General features: G+C 47.3%; 1 protein-coding gene and 1 pseudogene across 5 annotated transcripts in view; one reads left to right on the top strand and one right to left on the bottom strand.

Annotated features, from left to right (window-relative positions):
- PIK3AP1 (phosphoinositide-3-kinase adaptor protein 1) overlaps window positions 1–15,693 on the bottom strand; it is a 79,238-nt gene extending 63,545 nt beyond the window's left edge. The window contains exons 1-3 of one of the 5 annotated variants that reach the window (XM_065551581.1): window positions 12,638–12,979; window positions 8,434–8,594; window positions 4,377–4,793 (exon numbers count right to left, since the gene is read on the bottom strand). Coding sequence is in view for 4 of the 5 variants with exons in the window: in XM_042850196.2 (XP_042706130.1) it covers window positions 4,377–4,793; window positions 12,638–12,650 (430 nt within the window). In the remaining variant the exon portion in view is untranslated. Of the gene's footprint in view, window positions 1–4,376; window positions 4,794–8,433; window positions 8,595–12,637; window positions 12,982–15,593 lie in introns of those variants that run through there. The other 4 variants (XM_024112563.3, XM_042850196.2, XM_005312075.4 and 1 more) reach the window with 4 other exon arrangements.
- Window positions 15,694–23,690: 7,997 nt separating this feature from the next.
- On the top strand, window positions 23,691–24,467 carry LOC135972932 (zinc finger BED domain-containing protein 5-like; annotated as a pseudogene).
- Window positions 24,468–25,164: the final 697 nt, after the last annotated feature.

The following is a 25,164-nucleotide window of genomic DNA, read 5'->3' as shown; positions in this document are numbered from 1 at the left end:
GCAAACCGTGAGTCCCTGCCCTGAAAAGCTTTCAATTTGAATAGAAGACAGGGTAGGGAAAGAGACAGAACAGCAGTAAAAAATTGTAGGCCATGGCACGGAATGGTTAAGTAACCTACTCAGGATCATACAGGAAGCATGTTGCAGAGACTGGAGTCAAACCCAGCTCTTCTAAGGCCCAGCCAATGTCTTAACCACAAGGCCACCCTTTCTGCTAGGTAGTGTGGCATCTAGCACTAGGAGGCATGGACTATGTTTCTACCCCATATTTCGCTTGGGAAGATGTCAGTTCTCAAAATGCACTTTAACTCAATTACCTAAGAATTGACTTCACCTAAACCTCATGGCGGATTCTATTGTGACACTGTAGAATCAATTGAAAGGCAGTTCTTCACCATTCCACCCAAAGAGGAACTATGTACTATTGTACACCTGGGGATCTCTTCCCTTTTGAAATAAACATTAGAGCAGCTGGACTCCTGGTAATTCACAGACTTTACATGAGATAAACATTTCTTGCCCTGAAACAAGCACACCTTGGACAGATTTACAATTCGTACTATCAGGCTGACAGGAACCCTGTCTTGAGTCCTTTAGAACTGTTTCCCACCATGCACCCCCAACAGCCCCAAACTCCATCCCGCGAGTTAGAACTCAGTGGAGTAGGGTTTCTGTAACTCTAATGTTAAAATGAACCCAGTAAAGCCAGCGTAGCAGATACTATACTGCTTTGAGAAAACTAGGAGAGACTCCCTGAGGAGAGCTGTATAAATAAAATACTCGATAGTTTTAACTATCTTTTCTTCTGACAAAATATTTAGCATAGGTAGAATAAAGCCAAGTGGTGGTATATGCATTTGAGTTCAAGTAAGGCAAATAAAAAAGTATGGACCATTTTGATTATGCAAAAAAGTCAGTTAAAACATGATCTGCCTTAAAAATCATCATTAAATTGTACTAAAGGCTGCAGGCAAGTATCAGTGATTTCAGTACGTTTGCCTGTCAGATTGAAAGGTAATCTATGGAGCAAGAATTAAGGTTGAACTTGAAAAAGTCAGACTCCTAGTATTTTACCAACAAGAAATGTACTTGTACAGCAGTTGCTACTTTACGGTTATACGCCCCCACAAAGAGTTGTACAAGTTTCCCATTAGATAGTGCAGAATACAGAAAGGAATCCTTTACTTCATCATAGAGGCTAGTCCTGAAAGGTGTCAAGGGCATTTGGCATTTTCCAGCAGGTTCTCGGTACCTTGCAAGATCATCCCCGATTCCCTGTGCCAGCCAGGTATCCAACTAATTAGATAGAGCTAGCATGTCTCCACATGTGTCCTATATGTGCCCAGATGATTACACTAGAGTGCTTGCATGGAGAACGAGAGTTAGGGTAGTGAGACTCCCGCGTTGTATGAGACAAGGCCGTTGGCACACACTTTCAATACTCTGCATGCACTGAGGTTGGTGTCTCTGGGACACAGTTCCAGTGGGTGAGTCCCTTATTTGGAGAACCATAACCTGAATGGTTTCCAGCAAACAGGGGTATTTAAAACCTTCTCCACAAGGTTAAAATCTGTAGTTTGCACTTGATTGATTCAAGCATCTTTAACCTTAATTCCACCTTGATTGCTAGTGAGCATTCCCTGGGGTTTTTATAGCTGCTATAATATGAGACCAAGGAGTGCGGAAGAGGCTGTGGGCTTCCCTCTTCCTCAGGGCTGCAGGAGGGCAGCCTCACTACAGCACACTTCCTATGCTCCTGGTGATAGGAGCCTGTCTCCCAATGACCTTGGGAGGCACATGGGAGTAGGGCTCCACCGGGGTGAGCGGATCCGCCCCAACCCACTCAGCACATCTGCTTCTCCCCATCCCCACATCCCTCTTTGCACCCACAGCCCGCACTTCCCCTTAGCACCCTCGCCCCAAGCCTAGGGTCCTTATGCCCCACTCCGAAGACTTAATGCCTGGCTACTGTCCAAAGTGAGACAACTCCAGGGTGTGAGGAGGAGAAGGCAGATGCCTCAGATGAGGATGTTGGCCTCCTGTTCTCCCTTTGGGTGTCTCCATCTATATGCTGTATGTCCAAGGGGATTAAAAAAGAGCGCTTGCATGGTCCTGCTTTGATGATCTTCTGAGGTCTCTTCCAACCCTAATCTTCTATGATTTGACAAGAGGGAGTCCCACTGCTAAGAATCACAGGTTTGTCTGCTACAGAAGCCACCTCTTCCCCCGTCACCTTTCCACTCCCTCAAAATGCTGGGCCAAAGGGTCTGGGGGAAGAATGAGGAGAACTGGGCACTTGGAAGGAAGAAGAGATAAGTAAGAGTAGCTCCTTCCCCTTCCTGTTTGCTTCTGTACATTTGCAGGACAGGAGAAACCCCAGCAAGTCTTTGGAGAGCTATTGGTCCCCGTACGGGCCTTGTAATTAATATTGTCCCCTTCACCCCCCATAAACAATCCGCCTCATCAGTCAGGTTGCACCTTGAGATCAATCTCTGCGTAACAGAATCTAGAGGCTCCTGCCTGCCCCCATTCAGAGGTCATTGTTCTCCAGCTCTGACATGCTAATGTAAGATTGCTGGAGCTAATAATCTGTACCTACAGTCCAAAACCCACAGAGATAGTGACTTTGGAAATCAATTTCATCAGCTAAATATTGGTGCTGCACTCAGCCAGGGGAAAGCGCTACACTAAATTCTGTCTCCTGCTTTTTCTTGATGCAGAATGGCAAAACAATTGGTAACGTCTCTAATTTCAGGGTGCAATAATTTAGCTGCCTTTGACCCCATTCACATCAAGTTTAGAAGAACAACTTCTACCTTGGCCCCATATCTAGTCTATCAATTTTGAATCCAAAGTGATTTCTGTGGATTTCAACAGAGGGTTCAAAACTGGGCTTGTGTGAGCACTCCACTGTGGCCTGAGCAGTGGTCTGAGGAACGCAGTCTATGACTATGGCTTTAGCTATGGTTATACCTGTGTAAAGATGACTTACTGGTATAGTCACTCTCCTTGCTGTATGGGAACAGTTATACCAGTGTAAGATACCTGTACACTAGTATCACTGTCTACACTAGGAGGTTGTACTGCTTCAATTATAACTTTAACCACTATAATCAAAGAGACAGAACTTTTTAGTGTAGATAAGCCCTACGATCCTATGATGTGCCAATGACGCTCAATAGCCATGGAGATTACTGGGAGAGAAGGGTGTTTCGCACCTTGTAATACTGGGCCTGAGTTGGCCACCATGTGGCACTGTCCTTGACTTTAGGGCGTAGTCTGACCACAAAAGCCCACAACAGTTTCTATGATTTGGGTCCATAAAAACTTGTTCAGGGCTCTCTCCTATCAAGATCCCCAGAGTTTGGGGAAGTTTAGACCTAGTCAGAACTTTGTGGCTCAGGCCTCTCTAGTTTAGAGTCCATTACCAATTCTGCACTTAAAGAATCTCTAGCTCTTGTGAACTGAAAGGGGGGTTGGTCATTTCAGACTGCTTGGCTCAACATAGTGCCAGAGGCATCAAGGTTGCTATTTTGAACTGCTATGACTATGCTAAATACACCTGCAGTGGATTTGTAGCAAGTGCTGGTGTCTTCTCTATTGTCCAGATTTTCCAATGCTGTTGCACCTATGATTTAAAGGACAGTACTGGACAATATACTGTAGAGCAGGGGTGCCCAACCTACAGCCCACGGGCCATCTCATAAGGCCCCTGGCCTGCTTCAACACAATATACTAACGGCCGATTCATTAACTTTTTGTTGGCACGATTACATCATTTTAGTTTACATAAGTGTGTAAACAGACAACACTGTACACAGAAACAACCTATCTAAATACATACAAAAAAAGCTGAACTTAAAATATAAATCAATACAGGTGACTTTACATCTTATTAAAATATATAGAATCTGTTTGGCCCACACAAGATCGTACTTAGGTTTATGTGGCCCTCCTATGTAATAAGGTTGGGCACCACTGCTGTAGAGGACAATCACACATTGGCTCCTGTAGTGGGGACAAGCTAACCTAGCAGAACAGCCTCCTATTTTTTATGAGCCTAGGTCAGTATCACAGCAGTGAAGAATGGACAGAGCTCTGAAGACACGCTAGCTTCCCAAACATTCGACAGCACATCCCATTACACAGGCAACCCTCAAATATTAACCGCTAACAAGCCATCCAAATTCCCAAATGCTTTGCAGCTTGTGGACATGGAGCTGGTGGGTGGGGTGGAGGAAAATGGGTCTGGAGAGCTCCCGAATTTACAGAGGATTATAGGCCAGGCTTTATTTTTATATTTCAGAAGAATATGTGAACAGCTCCAAAGAGCTTCCCCTGACCAAAGAGCCATGAATCCCAGCCTGCCACCTTACCTTCTGAAATAGCCTTCTTGACTGTTGCAATGTAGGCATCTGGCTCATCATCATAGGTGAGCTCTTTCCACTGGGCCCAGTCCTTGAAAAACCCTAAATAGTCATCACAATCCTCCACTCCGCAGAACAGCTTGACCACTTTGTGCGGGGGCCTCAAAGCTTCCTGCAGGCTCCCAAGGACATCAGAGAGGTAAAAGTTCTGCACCAGCTCGGCAGACAGCAACACAATGATGCATCGGCTGCTGCTGAATCGGTCAAACTCCTCCCAGGGAATGGCAGCCCCGTACTCCACTTCGTAGCTCAGAACCCGCTGCTTTCGGACTTGCCGGCACGAGAAGAAGAGGTTCTGAAGGTACTGACACCATTCACTGGCATCCCTGGCATACACAATCAGCACGTCGCATCCCCCAGGGGCTCCTGTGCAGATGCAAGGTGAAAGCAGAGAGAAGTATTAAGCTCTGCAGCCAGAATCTTACCTCAGTTTTGGAGCAGAGAAGCAAATTCTCGTGTCTTCTAATTTGTGAAACAAGCAGAACCTGATGGGACATTAGGAGAGCAGATGCAGAGAGAATGAACAAGTGGCATTTGCATTCACAGAACAGCTGTAAGGATAGCTAAACTTGTACTTGCATTTCCTGTTCTAAAATCCGAGTAGTAGCTCTTCCATTCTCTCGAGCCACCCTTGCAGGGGAGAGGGGGATTTCCGGCCCTGTTTTGAGTGAGACAAGTCACAGGTGGAAATTTTCAGATTGTGTGGGGGTGGGAGGGAAGAAAGGAGGGGGGAGTTAAAGAGTCTAATGGGAAAAAAAAGTCCCCCTAAGGTGAAAACTGAATTCAAATTGATGACAGGGACTTTGCAGATTTGTAAGTGTGTCCTATAAGTTAAATGCTCAGGAGAAGGAGTCGGCGCTAAATATAGCGCACCTAGAAAAAGAAACATCTTTATTTAGACAAGGTGCCTCAAGACTTACGGGAAGCTACCATGGTCTTCATGGGGGTCAGGCGTTTGTTCGCTTCTTAGCGCCATGCAAACTGCCTGGGCGGCATGTGCGTGTGTGTAGCTGAAATGAGTCAGCTCAGTCCCCCAGAGCCTACAGTATGGAGCCACAACAGCAACCCCATAGTTCAAGCTTCAGATCCTCTCCTCTGCAAGCCCAGTTTTGACCTCCTCTCCTTTAACTTCCACGAAGGAAGCTTTTTGCCTGAAGTTTAGTAGATTGTGCTTGGAGAGAAGGAATCAACATAGCAAACACTCAGCCTTCTGGCAGCACCAAAGCATCTGTCAGTATTACAGCCAGAGCCTCCTATTCCAGGAGAGCCCATGCCTCTCCACTATTTGTTTCATACTCATGCTCTAGAATATAAGCACTTCTGGCTGTGAGGAAAGCCTTGAAGGGTGAGCCAAAGTGAACTGATGCAGTGTTATATCCCCACGTCTAAAGAGATCCTTAAAGTATGAACTTCCCCATTCACCAAAATGGGGCATTGACTCTAAAACCTGAAGATTACAGTTCAGTTTTCATTGTTAATTTCAGTGCTGTTCATTTTAGCTGGATGTTTCTCCTAATCTGCCTTTCCTTTGCTCCCAACCTGCCTTTCAATGTGTCCAAACCCCCAGTGCACCCAACCCCATCAGAAAAAAATAAAAAAGCTTTTATAAGAGAAATAGGTGTCAATCTCTGGTTTAGTATAGCAAAACTTCTGGTAATCTGGGGACAGCGTAAGCAGGGCCGGCTCCAGGCACCAGCCCTCCAAGCATGTGCTTGGAGTGGCACCTGGAGGGGGGTGGCGCTCACCTGGGGAGAGCAGGGCCGTGGCCGGGCTCGCCACCCTCCCCACGGTGCTCCGGCCGGCGGGGGAGAGCGGGGCCGCCCTCCCGCAGTGCTCCGGCCGGCCGGGGAGAGCGGGGCCCCGGCCGGGCACTCTGCCCTCCCCCCGGCACTCTGGCTGGTCAGGGAGAGCGGGGCCGCAGCTGGGCTCTCCACCCTCCTCCTGGCGCTCCGGCCGGTTGGGGAGAGCGGGGCCCCAGCCAGGCTCTCCGCCCTCCCCCCAGCGCTCTGGCCGGTCGGGGAGAGCGGGGCCGCGGCTGGGCTCGGCACCCTCCCCTGCTGCGCTCCCCACCGGGGGGCGAATGGCAGGGGGGCGGCAGGAGGCTTTTTTGCCTGGAGAGGCAAAAAAGCCAGAGCCGGCCCTGAGCGTAAGTGTGGATTTATCAAGACAGGTGACTGCACAAGTTAAATGTCCATATTTAATTCATTAATATCAAATCAAAATTAAGCAGCCTCAAAAGATTCCATTGCACTGCTGAACCCAGGAGCCTTGCAAGAGAAATTAGGTTCAGCTAGCCAAAGTATCCAGGGCCTTCATCGTGGCTTGTGCAGAGGGCTGAATTAAGGCAGACAAGTGCCTGGGTCTGTGGGTCCCAGTCATGCAATGACAGACAAACCATTATTTTTCTTCTAAATTGAAGTTGATTCTAACCCTTATGGCTGAGAAATGAGGCGTGACAGTGTGACCCAAGTGTAACCAATGCAGTGATGGTTTCCTTAGTCTGCAGACAAGGCTCTAGCAGTGGCCAAAGCAGCAGCTATTAGACTCCAACAATTAATGGATCATGCCCCAGCTACAATGAAGCCAGAGTTATAAATGAACTACTAGGACAGCTGTATTTCTCTGGGAAGATGCAAATCCCAAAGCCCAGCCCAAAGCATATGAGAGCTGGGGACATTCTTAGTTGATAGGATCTAACTTTGGAACAAACTCCCAGATGAGCAAAACCGGAATCTGACTGTCTTTAGGAAACACTGGAAAACCTTCCTGTGAATTTTAAGTTGTGTGAGCATTTTGAGGCCGCATCAGTGCAAGGACACAAGGGAACAGGGAGCCTCCTTCCTCTAGCACTTTGTGCACAAGATGCAGCCATAATTTGATAGCCAGTACATCCAGGCTACTAGCTCTATTAGTACCATTTACCTCTACAGGGGGGGCATAGCCAGAGCCCTGTGACCACTGCACTGTGGTGAGCAGCTATGCAGGGAGGCACATGACACCTGTTGGTGAGTACATGTCAACTGTGCCCTCCACAGCCATAATTCTCCTACTCAGCCTCTCTTTCCCCCTAACAGACCTGTGCTAGGGTAACGAATGTATGGATTCCACAAGCGCTCCACCTCTGAACCAAGGCTGCAAAACGTTAGCTTGTTTAGAGTCAGTGGGATGGAGTGTTGAACATGTGAGTGTTGGTCCACAGAGAAACAGAACCAAGGAAATCCCCTTGTTATAATCAAATGCTTTAGCACTCTGTTTATACAGATATTCTTAAGCCTGAGAGTCAGGAGTTTTGACTATTTTAAAGAAAACTAAACCTCAAGCATAAGTCTAGAAATAGTCAGTTAAGACGTCAGCAGCAACCACGCCTACTCTTTACTCACTTCCCCTTCTTGCCAGTGGGAGAACACAGAACTTACTACACTGGATCCGACCTGTGTCGGTTTGGCCCAGTACCTGATTCTGAAGCATCAAGCACATAAGAACATAAGAACAGCCACACTGGGGCAGACCAAAGGTCCATCTAGCCCAGTATCCTGTCTTATGACAGTGCCCCAGAGGGAATGAACAGAACAGGTAATCATCAAGTGATCCATTCCTTGTCGCTCATTCCCAGCTTCTGGCAAACAGAGGTTAGGGACACCATCCCTGCCCATCCTAGCTAATAGCCATTGAAAAGCACCAGCCAGTGCCAGAGAAAAGTGCAAGGAATGGGAAGTTATGGCATAACCTGATCATAAGGTGAGTGTCTCCCTAACACGCCCAACGTCTGTTAAAGTAAACGCTCAAGGAATATAAACCCTCATACTTCCAGGCACACGGCAACAATTATCAGCTGTGCCTGAATAAGGAAATCCACAGTTACAGATCTACCTCTTTTCTCCTAGTAAGTTCCTATCCTCAGTTATATGTGTTGGCAGTGAGTTCCACAGGTTAGTTTGCATGATGTAAAAAGAGAGTAGACAGTAAATATTTTTAATTCTCATTTTGCACAAACTCATTTCCTTACCTTAGATTATGATAAAATTAAAGAACTTTGAAGTCTTGTTTATGCTTCTGGTACTGTTTAATTTCTGCATTGCTCAACTTAGAGAATGAAAGGCTGTTTTCTTCTACTTTATAACAAGACACTCTGATGGCTCCAACCCATGTTCAGCAGCATTGCAATCACTGCAGGAGCATATTAGTTTTCTAAGATTATTGTCATTTCATGGAAAGATGTCCACGTGTCAAAGGTTGCTTTGCACCAAATTTGAACTGAAGTTACCCCCTTTAATGTCTACCCTGTAAAACAAGCTGCATTGCAACATCATTCCATTTTGCATGATAAGATTATAAATTAGCCTGAAAGCTCCTACTGAGATTGGAGACCCATTGTATTAGGCACTGTTCAGAGGCAGAATATGTCTACACTGCAAATGAAGGTGTGATTGAAACGTGCATACGCAAACCCCCACTAGCTTTAATCTAGCTGGCATGGATAAGAGTGGTAGTGAGGACGTGGCAGCACGGGCGAACTGCCTCTTTTCAAGCCGACCGGGGACTCTAGGTACGTATACAGTGTCCGCACCAGGGTCTGTGCTGCCGCATCTTAATTGCTATTGTTACCCGTGCTGGCTAGATCAAAGCTGGCATGGGTATGCCGACCCCTGCTCCAATCACACCTTCGTTTGGAGTGTAGACATAGAGTCACTGCCTCAAGGAGCTCAGTCTAAACAAAGGCTAGGAGAGGGTACTCCTCAAATTCACCCATGCTATAAGTTGACTAATTTCAGTGGAGCTAGAGCAATGGCTGCATTGGGCCCATCATATGTACTATCAGTCGATGACGTGCTCTGGGATCTGTCTGGATGGAAAGCATAAATAAAACCATTATATTTTCCAGGGAATCAAATATTGGTATTTGATAGAGGATCCAATTTTCCTCCTGTTGAAGAGAATAGCCAGTAACTTCAAGGGAAGTCACAGCATATATTATATAAAGACTACATTCATATGAATAGGTCCGAATCCTTCAGAGTAAGAGCATTTCCAAGAGATGCTGACTACCCTCATCTCCCAGTGAGTCAATGGGAATTAAGGTGCTCAGCACCTCCCAGGCCTATTGGGTTTAAGTTATACAGGAATCCTTCATGCATGCAAGTTATACAGGAATCCTAAGCATGCATTCTCTAGCTGAACTGTGTAACAAAGCAACAACCTAATCGCCTCAATAATTATTAACTAACATGTTATCAAAGGCTCTCAGGTTTACTGCACCCGGAAACCAGCACTTTATTTAAAGTGTCACAAGCAAAATAAGGGGAAATAGCTGAAAAAATAACCAGATAAAAACCTTGTGAGCAAGATCATCTCTCAGTGATAAGAACACAAGATTTGCATTAGATAGTGTGTGACCCTAATGCAGTTCTGCTTGCCACTTCGAACAAGATTTTGTTTAATGAAGAGAAAGTAATTTTTGGTATCTGCCTGCCTGTCCCTTGAGACTTCAGTCTGAATTATTTTTACATCACAAGGAGACATGCATCAGTGAAACGCTAAAGTTGCTTCACACCATTGAGATGGCACGTTTTTTCCCCTTTTAGAGAAAGAGAAAAAGCGCAAACACGTAATTTCCCCTGTAAATGCAATAAGGGGAACTTGCACATTCAGTGCCAGCAATGAAGGCTTACACAACAAAGACCAGATCCTGTTCCCATTGGAGTCAAAGGCCCTACGCCAATGACATTAAATTTTAGCCATGGACTTCTTATCGAGAGAGAGATCAGTTTTCTTCTACCAAAGCCTATGATAGGTTATAGGCTACCTTGAGCTGTTTGGTGCAGAGGATCATGACAGACAAGGCAGCCACGTGGATGGGAGTAGAGTGGCATATAATGGGTACTGAAAGCTTATCAAGAAACCATGGAAGACCCTGCCATGTGGCTGGGCACTGTGGGAGACAAAGCAAGGGGATGGATGTGTTGCCTGGGTGATTTTCCACTTTGAAGTATGCCCAGACGTTAGGAGCGTTGAGTCAGCACTATGCACCTCTCCTCTCCCCACCGGCCATATTCAGAGTGGGATGTAGCAGGGTGAATATTGCTTCTGCTAGCAAAAATTGCATAGCCCCAAGACATCAGCCTGAGGGAAGCAGGCTGCCATGGAGGAGCCCAGGGAGCTTTGTGAAGGCCTGGGCCATCTATGAGTGTTGCAAGATAGATCCTGAGGACCCCCCCATGGGTTATGGGGTGGAACCCTCCTGCCCAATTCCACAGGGAAGAACGGGGTGTGCCCCCAACACACTGCACTCCCCCATGTAATGCTGTGGAGGAAACAAACACTGCACCACAGGTACCATTCCATCTTACCCATATCAATATGAATTAACTCATTCTGGGTGATACACATGAACCCCGCGTAGGCCCTAGGGTATGTCTACACTGCAGTCAGAGGCAGGATAGGCATGCTCACACAGCACTAGCTTTAATCTAGGTAGCACAGCTAAAATAGCAGGTCTGGCAGAACAGGCTTCAGAGCAACCTGTAGAAGCTTGCCTGGAACCCTGGGTAAGTACTCACATTGCTAGCCCCTGCTGGGGTCCATACTGCCATGTCTGCATGCAATTTTTAGCAGTGCTAGCAAGATTAAAGCTAGTACAGGTCTGCCTACCTGCACTGCAACCTGTAACTTCAGCATAGTTATAGCCTAAGGGTAGGTCTTCACTGCAGGTTCTCTACACTCAATTGTAACCACAGACCCAGGCTTGTGGACTTGATGTTTCACACTGAATGTAAACCTGGGCTTACAATTGCCGGGCTTGAGCCTCACAGCCATGCTAACACATCCATGCTGCACTGCATGGATGTTTCAGGGCTGTGGCTTGAGCTGCATCCACACTACAAAATAACAGGATTTGGACATGCGTCTGAGCAGGACTCAGGCTCTGACCCACCCCCTAGCAGGGTCCTTGGACCCGGGTCCTGAGTGCCAGCCGACCCGAGTCAGACTGATTTGTATGTGGATGAAAAGGGAGCTTGGGCTCAAACCTGAGTAAGAGTCTGGGCTTAGTGTGCAGTGTAGACATGCTCGAAAAGGCTGGGGAAAAGGAGGCAGGATTACAGTGACCTAGCTAATAACCTGCACTTATCTTGCTGTGCAAACTTTTTGGAAGTGAAGACGTAGCCTGAGAAAGAGTTACAGTTAGGTTTCTTCCCCAAGGCAATATCCAATAGGTGCTGTTCCCAGCGGTGCCCCACATGAATTGCACCTTCCATTCCTTCCCTTTGGATAGCATTAACTGTGGCATGCAATGAGACTGCTTAACATAAGCATGGCTATACTGGGTAAGACCAATGGTCTATCCAGCCTCGTGGCACATGCCAGATGCTTCCGAGAGCATGAACAGAACAAGGCAATTTCAATCCTTCCCCTGTCACCCAGTCCCAGCTTCTGGCAGTCAGAGTATTAGGGGCACCCAGAGCATGGGGTTGCATCCCTGACCGTGTTGGCTAACAGCCACTGATGGACCCATCCTCCGTGAACTTATCTCATTCTTTCTTGAACCCAGTTATAGTTTTGGCCTTCACAGCATCCCAGGTGGCGAGTCCCACGGTCAATCCACAGCGGTCAGGGGGCAACTAGACAACAGGCAAGGGCTGAGTGCTAGCCAGTGGACCTTTGGGTGCAGAGATGGCGTTCACTCACCCTGCATGACCTAACCCATGGCCTCGGACTCCAACAGCATTGCCAGCTGGGTCCTGTGGCCAGGGGGCCCACTTTGAAGAGCACTGGTGGCCAAGCGGGGAAGAGCCATGGGATGAAGCAGCCACTGGCACTGGCTTGCAAGCAGCAGTTCCCTGGGGCACAGAGGCTGGCCGGAAGGCAGCAGGTGCAGCGGCCAGTCCGGGCGCAGCCAGCTATTCTCTCGAGACTGGGATGTCCAGCGCTCACACAAGGGTCTCATCGCGGGGAACCTACACAGCCATCGCCCCCCGCTTTCCCGCTAGCGGGCACGTGGGGGGCGGCGGTCTTAGAAAGCCCGGGCAGTGACAGGTGGCTCCCTCTGCGCAGCGAGCGCCCCCGAGCGGGGGGCAGGGGAGGCCGCGGACGCGGGGGGGCGAGAGGCGAGCGCGCCCGGGGAGGGACCCCGGCATGGTCCGGGCTGGGGGCGCAGCGCCCGGTGGGGCTCTCCTGGGATCCGAGCCGCAGGGGTGGCCGTGCGGGGAACCTACCTGGGCTGGCCATGATCCGGGGGTTGGGCGCCTTCACATCCCCGGCAGCGGCTCCTGGCCCGGGCGCTGGAGAGCTGCCGCCGCGGGATACTGGCTGTAGCCGGCAGCCGAGTGGGAATTTCCTCCTCTGGCCACTTCCGCCGCGAGGCAGCGCCGGGGGCTGCCGCCCTCCCCTCGCTGCGCCCGCCCCGCCTTGCCCGAGGCCGGCTGCAGCCGCGGTCCCCTCCGGGGCAGAACCGCCTGGGCGCCGGCTCCTTCCCTGCGAGCGCGGCCGCTGAGCTCTGCGCCTACACTGGAGAGCGCCACTACCGGCTCCTTTGCCGGCCCACCCCGCCAGCCCCCTAACGCTCCCACCCCCAGCCAGCCACGCTCCACTCGCTGCCTCAGTGCCCCGCTCCCAGCCCCGTCCGGCCCCCTGCGCACTCCCTGCAGGCAGGGCCGCCGCTCCTCCCTGCCTCCTTCCGCAGCACGGAGCCTCAAACTGCCCCTGGCGAACCAACAGAGCCGGGCCTGACACTACCCTGGTATCGCAGCCGGGCTGGGCCCCCAGGGCTCCCTTCCTCACTTCCCCAAAGTGGGCAGATCCCAGCCTTTGCCATCAGCGATGTTCCTGAGACCTTGTCTGTACAGTGAGGGGAACCAAGGGGACACAGCTGGTTTAAATTCCCACCCTAGGTGGTGCAGTTCTCATCTGTGTGGGCACTTATTTCACACAGGGGGCCCTCTTCCGAAAACGGGTGCCCACGCATACTTGAAACGAAACAGCCTAATGCATCCATTTAATTCAAGGTGGCACTTTAAGCCAGTTTAGTTAAACCAGCACATGCCCCTGTTCAGATCCTCTTGTTCTGGGTTAAGAGTGGCTTATTCTGCTTTTGTTTGAATTAATCTCTATTTCACTTTGACCTATAGGCTATATCTACCATACATCTCTGCGAGCATAGCCCTACCATGTAGGCACACATACACCAACAGAAGAGGGAATCCAGTGGGTCTAGGAACACCACCTCCCAGAACAGTGTGAGCTATGGCAACCAGCAGAACCCTCTTATGCCAGCCTAGCTGCATTACACTGGGGGTTTTGTCAGCTAGGTCACAGAGGGGAGTGGATTTGGGTTTGATTTTTTTCAACCCTCTGACCAACAAGTTTTAAGTGTAGATAGGGCCTTAATTTAAGTCAATGAGGGGTCCGTTCAAACAAAACCAATATAAGCCACTCTTCGCCCAAAATAAGAGGGTTCGTACAGCGGTCTGCACTGGTTTAACTAAGCTGGTTTAAATCACCCCTTTATTTTTAACTAGTAAGTTTTAGGTAGACAAACCCCAGTACTCATCCCTTTCATTGTGATGCTGTGCCTGGAAGAGTAGCAGTGGCATTGCGTGTGTACAGAAAGTTTTGCTTTGGATTTTATTTCCAATGGAAACACTGATTCCCCCATCTGACCAGATTCTCAGAGCATAGGTGCTGGAACTAGTGGTGCAGAGGGTGCTGCACCCCCTGGCTTGAAATGGTTTCCATTATATCCAAGGTTTACAGTTTGCTTTAATGGTTCTCAGCACCCCCACTATACAAATTGTTCCAGCGCCCTGTATCAGAGTGACCTCTGTCATGAGGATAAGGAGGGATAGGGTCACAGGTTTGGATGGGAAGGTTTTGGCAGCTGAAAGGAAGGTGGGAATATAAATAGGGCGCACGTTTCTCTGCAAATAAGGAGAGTTCTCGCTCACCGGCCTACAGGTTTGCCTCAGGAGAGGATGAATGCCTTGAATATTCAGGCTCACTATGGCTGTATGAGGAAAGTAAGGGTAAGAAGTCAGCAAGCAGCAGGCCTGCTTGTGGGGATAGAGGGGAATTTGTCCTTCAGATGCCGGTGCACTTGGCCTGTCTACCAATGTCATCATTTCAGCCAGCAGAAGTTTACGAAGAGCAGTGACCCCAAGACAAGGCCGGAAAGAACAGAACAGCCACATCAGACCCGTGATTAACAGTAAACAGCTCAAAGCCACTGCACACACTCATTCACACTAGGCCTGAATTTGACTTAGTATCTGCCTAAATGGCCCCATGTCTTTTAAACAGACACAAGACTCTCCTTCCCTTCCAGTCCTAAACTCTTGTGCAGTACTGCACCATCTGTCCCATTTCAGCTCCACAGTGGCTGCGTTTCAGAAGCAGATTTAGAAGCTGACAGAAGTCACTTCCAGTTTGTAAAGCCCCTTAGGATGAAAGACACCTAGCCCTCCAGGGTGGAACTCTACTAGGGAGGGATTATGCTAGCAATTAATTAGGTGCCCAATGTTATATGTTTTTGTTCCAAATGAATAATCCTGGCTCAAGGAAGAGCAAATAGTGAGCAGTTTGTACATGAACACTACGACATTCACTCCCCTACTCTCGCACAATTCACAGCTAAATTCTTGAGTACGCATTTGCTCACCTCATATTCTGCATGGGAACCACAGACCTCTATGCCCTTCAGTCCCGTGCAGTGCACCATTTTCCTTTCTAGCGGTGAGAGCTCCCTCGTGTGTTGACAGGTGGTAGTTCATTAACAGAACTGGCCGCTCATTTAAGCCACCAAACATCACTCTCCTCACCTTTCTTTTCTGGACACTAAACATCTAACCCTGTTCTTCATGGGCAATCAGGGGAATCAGGAAGTGCATGGAATTAGCAATTCCTATGTGTCTGCTTGCCCAGGAGATGTTTGGCTCTAGGAGAAGAAGTTCAGCAAGCAGGGAAAGCAAACTTTGCCCCACAACTAGAGAGTTAAAGAGGACCCATCCCAAGATCTTAGTCACCTGCTCCAGAAGGAATTCTTGGACTCCTGCATTCCTATTGCCACCATGCTCCCATTAACTGTCGGTTATTACCCTTTGCATAAAGTACATCTGCCTCAGTTCCACCATTTCCTCACTTATAAATTACTTGACCCAAATCTGCCTCCTTACTCACTTGTCTCCATGAAGAATCAGCCAGTCCCACGCTAGAAGACCCCTTGGAAACACAACTGCTTTAATGTTGCTCAGTCTTGACTAACTCTGGCCACTCCTGATCTTCCCCTTTTAAGAAGGGGAGGCCTTTCCTCCTCTGTGATTTGCATGCATTGCAACCAAAAGCCAATCGGAAAGGAAAGGAATGTGACCTGGGCATGTGTGGAATCCAAGTGAGCTAAAGGCCATGAAAGTGGAATTAAAGAAGGTCCATTGAATCCTACTCACCAGCTGATGGTGTTTAGTAAGCTGGTATTCCCCTCTCATTCTGGGGAAGTGCATCACAGTTATTGCCTCCATCTCCATACTGCCTTAACTCAGTACTCTAAGCTGGTGCTAACCATAATGCTGGATTACGATCTCTCTTCCTCCCACCTCTGCAAGACTGCTTTCTGTCATTAGTGTCAGCACTCTGTCAGTTCCCTCTTGCCTTTCGCCACTGCTTTCTCTATAGCCCAGCTCTCCAATCCCTAGTATGTAGAATCCTGCCAGCCACCTTATTGCATATAAAGAGAGGTGATCCCATGACACTCAAATTTCAGTATTCCAGGATCCTGAGTCAAGATTCCCTCCTCCTTTTTTAAAAATGCTCAGATTTGTTGCAAGCCAGCCTCAGAAGTTCTATTCCTTCCACTCATCTCACACTGACCTCTCTCCCTTCTCATAATCCTGCTGCTGCTAAGAAAGGTCTCTCCTGGTATCTGCATTTTGATCAACAGCTCTTTTCCAGTCTGAGAAGGAGTCATTCCTTCTCCCTTGCCTATGCCTCCTTTTCTTTGGGTCTTTCTTGAACTCCATCAATGACACTGAGCAATAGTTTGGCCTGAGATACTAAAATAAAGTCTCATTGAAAGCCATTGACTCTCTCACTTCAGAGATGTTAAAGGCTCCACAGAGTCAATCAGTACCATTTACTAACACTGATGTTAACCTCATGGGTAGAAGGGATATGAGTAGAGTTGGTCAAAGTTTCCAATGGAATAATCCTGTTGGAAAATGCAGTTTTGTCTAAACTGAAATATTTCAAGGGAATGAGTCAGTTGACAAGAGTTGACTGGAAAATAGCAACAAGTCATCTTTGTTGTATTAAAATATTGGATATTATATTTAACATTTTATATTATGCATTGGCATTACTGAAACAAAGCATTTTTACCCTATCAAACCATCTGATAGTCCTAAACTGAATTTTTTTTTTGGAATTTGTTCCCTGGGATATTTCAGCTTTTCGTTTCAATTTGGAACAAAAAATAAAAAATGTTGGAATCTTTTATGGAACAGAAATTCTCTTTTCCTACCAACTCTAGTTACAGGTTCCCCCAATGGCCAAGAAACTGGTACTAGAAAAAAAGAGGACTTGCACATGTGCTGTGTAATATGGACACACCAGTAATATCTAAGCAGAGTTAAGGTTGCAACTAAGGTTCTAATGAAAGGTAAATTTACCACCCCACTCTCCAGCAACATATTTAACTTTAATGTGGAAGATTAACTCCTAGTGGCAAGTAGTTTTGCTCTGGAAACAGAGCAAGTAGTGTCCGATAAAGAATTCAATGACTTGAAATTGGTAAGCATCTAACATTTTCCCATGTGGGATAGATTAAATCTTTACTTTGAGTCACAAGCTTCCACAATGACCTTGCATACAGGATAGTCCAAGATGAATGAGCAGCAGTGAAGTACTTTGGGTTGACATTTAGAAGCTAGGATTCAGAGTTAACTTACTATTAAGACCAATGTAGCAGTTTACACCTCAGCCGTTATTTCGGACTGTCCTTCTACAGACTCAGGAGACAGGACTGCATTACGGTTGCATTCAGAAGAGTTTCTTTGCTGAACATCATCAAGGTTCTTTCTTTGTTGCCTTTCTGCAGAACAGGAATAGATGTCCAGGGCCTTGCAGGTCAGCTTTCTAGCGAAGGAGAAGTTATTGATGTGGAGTATGAGTATATTCTACATGTAATTTGTTTATTTTCACATACACTTGTCCTAGAACAGAGGTTGTCAAACAGCATGCAGGCAAAGTCCTCACCCAGAAATCCTAGCCCAACACTAGTGCCTGGTTTCCAAGGAATAACTGTGCCACAGGCAGAGAGGAAACTCTCCTGCTGCTCTGCCCAGGAATTTGCAGAGCCAAAAACCATACCACACAGCATGTCTTCCCAAGACTGACCATTTGCTTTCACACTAAGAAAGGACTCGGGAGAACACCATTACCTGACAATGCCTACTATAACAGTATAGAAGAAAGAAAATAAGCATAAAAGGAACCAGAGCTCTGTTAAACCCAATCCTGTGATGCCAAGTGTTGGGCCCAGCCTTCCCAAAGACATTCTCTCCTCCAGCTCCCAAGTGACTACTCTAACAGCCTCTTTCCTGAGCACTTGTGCAAGGGAAGGTGGGAGGCTGAGCTCAAGTCAACCTCTTGTTCAATGAGAACAGCTGGGACTTGTCTATATGCAGAGTTGCACCAGTTTAACTTCAGGTGTTATTTTAAAACAGATGTGGTTTAGTTGGTGCAAAAGGCTACATGGACTGGACTACACCTGTTGTGGTTTAGCTTAAACCTGCTCTGAATCATTTCAAGCTAAACCAAAGTAAGTGTCCACACAGGGTCTTAACTCAAATGGGTCAAGTTTGTCTCTGTAGACAAAGCCATAGGGTATGTCTACACTGCAATTAAAAACTCGCGGTTGGCCCATGGCAGCTGACTCGGGCTCATGGGGTTTGGGCTAAAGGGCTGTTTAATTGTGGTGTAGACATTCGGGCTTGGGCTGGAGCCTGGGCTGTAGGACCCTGCAAGATGAGCCTGAATGTCTACCCTGCAATTAACAGCCCCTTAGCCCGAGCCCCATGAGCCTGAGTCACCTTGTCATGGGTGTCTAACTGCAGTGTAGACATATTCTTAGTGACCCTGCCAGGGAATTTAACTTCTGCTCCTATTCCACCCCTACACTGGAAGCCAAATTAGACGATTTACATTAAAAGCCAGGAAATGCTGAAGCCAAGGAAATCTGAGGGACTTTCCAAGTTACTTTAATCCGGTGTTTGTGCAGTGGTGGGGAGGACAAAAACTTACTTTTTTTACTGTTGAAGCACTGGATCATCTCCTACAGCATCTCTCAGATTCCCTGCACCACCAGTGTCCTCCTGCACACTGTGCCGATGGCAACTTCTATTGGATTCAGTGTTAGTGATATATAAAACCATTTAAAAACTTTATATCCTACCCTCTGCTGCATCAGTAGATTGTAGAAGACCTTTATGACATTTCCCACCACCACCACCATCACCCTGCCTCTCATGCAGAAGGGCAAGAGCCCTGCTCTCAATGTGGTTGCATTGGGTTGGGGAGAAGACCAGCTACCCTTACAGCTGGGGCAGCAATGGGACCTGCTACTCTGGCAGAGGTTGGGGTGCACACTGCTTTCAGAGGGAAGAATTGAAGGCACCTTACACCAAATGTTCCTGGTCTCCCCTCCATGAGCAAGATGTCTCTGGTGCCACTGCGTAGCATCATTGCTCCTCTACCACAATGGAGAGTCAGTAATACAATGCAGCAATTCAAGATTTTGGTATTAATCTGCAGTTTCCTTTAAGGGTTTAGCACTCCCTTCGCCTCCACTTCCTTGACTTCTGTCTTGTCTATGGCTGCATTTCCATTGTGGGAGTGACTCTTAATCTACATTTGGCACAGAGACACATGTCTGGTCTGACACATTCCTGCTTCCATCAGTGTAGCTAGATTAGTCAGGCTCCATCTGCAGGTTTGTTCAGAGAGGAGCCTCTCCACAAAGGGATGTTTAGATTTTTGGTTTTATGGAAATGGACGAGATCTGGAGTCAGACTTTGGCTCTGTCCTAGGTCCTGAGTCAAGCACTGAGCATTCCCCTTCACCCTCAGTCCCAGGCAAGCACAGTAACTGCCCCAATCTCCCTACCCCAGGCAGATATTTTCTTTGCAGATCATCAGGGTAACCTTGTTTTGAGTGTGGTGTGCCTGGCTAGTCAGCCAATCAGAGCCTTCATACCCATACCCAACAGCATTCCTTTCATAAGGGGAAACTGCCAAGGCACTAGTATGACGTCACGAAGAATAAGCTTCTGATCTACCAGAGAGGGAACAATTCATGTTAGTTATGGATCAAGGTATTGGCATGTCACCTGTAAATGCACTTCCTTCTGGGCAGCACTTTGTACCAATTCCCAGTCAATCCCACAACACTCTTAAAATAAGAAACTGACATCTAGATTTGGGCCTTAACCAAAACCACGGGTCTGGATTCTTATACTTTGGTTCACAGCTCAAATCTCTAACAAGCTGGTCCCAAACTGTGGGAAAGCCAAGGGTTAGATCTTGAATTCAAATGCCCTCCTCCCAATCCATGAGGTTTTTGGTTTGGACCAGACTAGAGTTAAGGTCAGATCTAGGATGTCAGTTTAGGCCCATCTCTATTTGCACAGATCAGTTTTGTGATGGACGAATAGGCTCTCCCAACCCAAATGTAACTTTCAATCAACATGCCAGAATTTAAACATCGGAAAGCTGCCTAGTGAAAGCCACGCTTTATAGGATCAGATCCGAGAGCAGCTTGAGTGAGGTGTTTGGTTGCTCATAATTGCACTTTCGGCTTTTGGAGGCAGATTTGCCTGCTGACTAGAGCAGGATACAGGGACTCAGGACACCTGGGCTCTGTTCTGAGCTCTGCCAATGACTGTCTCTAGGCAGTGCTGGCATATCAGGACTATGTGCTAGTGTCACGCTGGGAAGTAGGTTTCCCTCCCTCTCATGTGTGTTGTGAAATTTGATTAATTTTGTCAAGTGCTCTGAGATCTTTTAAAGGTACGCTACAACATGAACCGTTAACTCTTTGGGATTAGTTACAAACTGCTCCAGCGTGGAAGGAGCTGCTGTCTACAGAATGCATGCCCTTTATGTGTCTCAGCTGAGTATCCAAACCCACAGTTTCACCCCCAAAATAATGACTTGCTCTAACCCAGGAAAACCCCAAAGGACTTCACAAACTAGAGGCCACAGCCTCATTACATCCTTTTTTATGGTGCCCCTCCATGGTTATTCAGCTTTCACCAGGGGCCAAACTGGGAGCGGCATGGTCAGGACCATCACTGCAGGGTGCGAGGTCTGGGGCGGAAGTGACGGATTCATCTCTTCCAGGACCGACCGTCCCAGCCAATCGCACCAGGCCACGGGGCCCCCCAAAGCACGGGGCCCGGAGCAGTTGCCCCGATTTGCCCTACCCAAGGGACGGCTCTGGGGGTAGTGCTCTTTCAAGCTCCACCCACACGGACACTGCTCACAATTGATTGTGCACGTCTTCATGATCCTCCCTCTCGTTTCTTATGCACTGTGAGAGGCAGTGACACGTAACAGTGCTGACATTTAAAATATTAGCCTTGGGCCTCTGAGTCACCCTCTACAATGAACCAGGAAATCTCTGTATTTTTTATGAATATGGTGCATGCCTCTGTGTTTGTTTGATGATGAGTTACTTGCTGGTGAGTTAGATCCAATGGGGTTGTTAAAGGAATCAAGCAAGGAAGCTAAAACAACAGCTTAGAGATGGAGCATTCCGACAAACACAATAGCCACATTTATAGCCTGGTGAGAACTCAGCACCAACTCTGGGGACAGAGCCTTTTTTGCCCAGACTGAGAAGAGAAATCAGAGGGAACACTGACTGAGCTATTACACTGTAGCCATTCTGGCCGAGGGCAGTCAGGCCTGATGGTAGAAGCAAGGGTTCAGCCTACTGGTTAGAGATGGGCACAAGGTGGGCAGTGTCCAGGAAACGAGCTGAAAGTCAGCTCCAGAGGGACAAAAGCCAAATGCAGAGCTGAGGGGTGAAGCGGAGTCGTAAGCCAGAGGCAGAGCCAGGAAGCGAAACCAGAAGTCTGAAGGTGGTGGGGAGCAGAACAGGAGCAGGGACTGGAACAAGGGAAAGCACAGGTGCACATTGTTGAGCAGCCACTGATCTGCTGTGGGGGCCAGGCTTATAAGCAGGGCTGCTAAACCAGCCGGCAATCAGGGGCTGTGACCACTCTGTCAGTTCCAAGGCAGTGCACAGGGGCTTGTTGGTTGCCTAACAATGGAGTTAGACAAAGAGTAGGCCAGCAGCTGGTCCTAGCTGGTCTGGTTCGTGACACACAAGCCCCCAAGGGCCTGGAAGAGGGTGGGGGTTGGGATTAGGGTGAGGGTTAGGGTTAGGGTTAGGAAGCATCACTGAGAGCTGTCATGCTGGCCAGGGAGTGCACGGCGAGCAGGACAGTCTGCTGCTCTCAGCCAGAGATGGGACTTACTTGGGCTGAGGGGGAGCTTGCAAAAGCTGACAAGCAATGATTAATGTGGGAGACCCATGTGTCTAAGGCTTTGCTGTATGCACTTTGTATCTTTGGGGAAACAAATACAAAATGCTTTGTTCTGCTGCCACCATTTTTGAGTCGCTGTAGTCAGCCGCTGTTCACAGATCCCTGGCATGCCATGGGCTCACAAACACCAAACACAGTTGGGCCTGTTGGGTTAACATGGTTGGAAACCAGGGGGCTGCAGCCCAGAGATCCAGTCCCAGAGTGGTTGGACTGTGTTGTTCCACCCAGAGCGAGGGGCAGGAAACCAGGCCTGGCACCTGAGGGGTGCACTTGAGAGGGACTAAAAGGGGTCTAGGTCGCAGTTTCCCCTGTAACCATGATGCCCCCATTGGAATCAATGGGGCAGCTGCACTTTCAGAGCCATTATGTCAAGTTCTGCAAACTTAGGCCGATGTCACTGCAATCATTAGCCTCTAGAGCAGTGTTTCCCAAAGTGTGGTACACGTACCCCTGGTGGTACGTGAAAGGGTTTCAATGGGTACACGGCAGAATTTTTTATTATACTTTATCATAGTTTTCTTTTTAGCAGCAGAAAACAATTCACTAAAATGTAATATACAAGAATGGTGTACACTTGTACAGTAGAAATACACACAGATTTACATTGTAACTAATATGATAATGCGTTCAGTAACATCTAATAGCATTGCAGAGCCAATGCAAACCACGCGTGCGCATTACCGTGGCTTGGGCAATACACTTGCCTTTGTGGCATGCGCACAGGGCCGGCTCCAGACACCAGCTAGAGAAGCAGGTGCTTGGGGCAGCCAATACTAAGGGGCGGCACTCCGTCCGCTATTGGGGCGGCCTGTCCAGGTCTTCAGCAGGAATTCGGCAGCGGGTCCCTCAGTCCCTCTCTTCCTCTTTGAGCTGCCACCAAAGTTCCGCTGAAGAGGAAGAGAGGGAGTGAAGGACCCACCGCCGAACTGCCGCCAAAGAATGGAGCGGCGCGATTGAGCTGCTGCCAAAGTGCTGCCATTGGTTTTTTTTTGTTTGTTTGTTTTCACCGCTTGGAGCGGCAGAAAACTTGGAGCCGGCCCTGCATGCGCAGAAGTCATACTGATGGATAAAAGATAAAAGTGAATAACTACTCGTAGTAATCTAAAGATCGTAGCAAGTACATACTTGGGGTGTATTAATATACAAAATTTCTCTCTTTTTGTTTTTGTTAAACCCATTTACAATGGATCGCTGGCGAAAAATGGGAAGTTTGAAACGTACAAAAGAAAATTATGAAGGAAAGACGAATGTTAGTGATAATTATGCCGAAAAATGCAGTGATATGGCTACATCAGACAATTGTGATGACAAAATTTGTGAACCATGTGAACCATCTGTAAGTTTATTGAACGTATCAGCTGCAGTTTATTGAATGTATCAGCTGCAAAGAAAACGAAAAAAGCCCGCAAATATGTTGAGGAATATCTTAAACTGGGATTTTTGTGGACTGGCGATGAGGTGGAGCTTGTTCCACTATGTGTGATTTGTTACGAGACTCTCACAAATGAAAATATGAAACCATCCAACCTAAAACGCCATTTCAATAGCAAACATACAGAATACAAGGGAAAACCTGAAGAATTCTTCGAAAATAGGTGCAAAGATCTCCAAAAGTCCCAGAAAACAATTTGCAATGTGACAGGAGGTGAAAATATGAAAGCTTTGGAAGCTTCATATAGTGTGGTGTACTTAATTGCAAAGTTCAGAGCTGCTGAAGTGATTGGCAAGACATTAATAAAACCTGCAGCTAAAGTAATGGTGCAAGTGATGATTGGAGACAAGGCTACCAAAGCTATAGATTGTGTCCCCCTCTCAAATAACACTGTTCATCATAGAATCACAGATATGGCCGAAAACGTAAAGCAGCAATTATTGTCAAGAGTACAAAAAAGAGTCACTACTATGCACTGCAAGCGGATGAATCCACTGATATTGTGAATTTAGCTAATCTTTTGTTGTTTGTCAGATATGAACTGAATAATGAAGTCCACAATGATGTTTTGTTCTGCCAACCTATGCCAACACATACAACTGGAGAAGCTATTTTTAAAGTTATTGATGACTTTATCAAAAACAATGACTTGGATTGAAGTCGTTGTGTTGGAATAAGCACGGATGGCGCCAGAACCATGATTGGTTCAAAGAAAGGAGTTGTTACATGTATTCAAGCTGTTGCGCCAGAAGCAAAATCGACTCATTGGTGCATTCACAGGGAAGCACTCGCCACTCAGAACATGCAGGCAGATCTAAAGCAAGTACTGGATGAAGCTGTGAAAATAATCAATTTTGTGAAAGGCCGCCCTCTGAATGCCCGGCTGTTTTCTCAGCTTTGTGATGAGATGGGCAGTGATTATACACAAGTCCTATTTCACACTGAAGTGCGTTGGCTTTCGCATGGAAAAGTTCTGAATCGCCTTTTTGAGCTGCGAGAAGAACTGCAAGTTTTTTAGATGAAACCTTTAACCTGCGAGACCATATACACAACTGGAAATGGCTATGCAAACTAGCATATATCGCAGATATCTTTGCTCATTTAAACAACCTCAATCTATTCTTGCAAGGGAAACTCATATCCATATTCCATGTTGAAGACAAAGTGAGCGCCCTGGTTGCAAAATTGAAACTGTGGCATAAATGTCTTAGTTGTCGTGAACTGGATTCCTTTCCATCTCTTCATGACTTAGTAATAAACTTGCCTAACGAACTTGATAGTGATGTGTTGCAAACCATGAAACAGCATTTGGAAAGCTTGCAGAAAGATCTTCGTAAGTATTTCCCTGAACCGAACGGCACCTTTGAATGGATAAGGAACTCTTTTATCATCAGTGTTCAGACATTGCCAAATAACCTCTCAGCTTTAGAAGAAAAACAGCTCTTGGAACTGGCTTCAGATAGCTTCCTGAAAACAATATTTGAGCAAAATACACTGACGTCATTTTGGTTGGGGGTTAGCTCTGAATATCCAGCTCTATCGGACAAAGCTGTCAAGTATCTTCTGCCTTTTCCCACCTCGTATTTGTGCAAGATTGGATTCTCTGCGCTGGTTGGTATCAAAACAAAAAAATGAAATTGTCTTATTGACGCGGAGTCCCATCTTCGTCTTAAGATCACAAACATCAAGCCAGATATCCCCACAATAGTGTCTGG

The sequence above is a fragment of the Chrysemys picta genome, chromosome 7, assembly GCF_011386835.1.
Source record: "Chrysemys picta bellii isolate R12L10 chromosome 7, ASM1138683v2, whole genome shotgun sequence".
NCBI classification, from domain to species: domain Eukaryota; kingdom Metazoa; phylum Chordata; order Testudines; family Emydidae; genus Chrysemys; species Chrysemys picta.
This window is presented reverse-complemented; position numbering and strand designations above follow the sequence as displayed.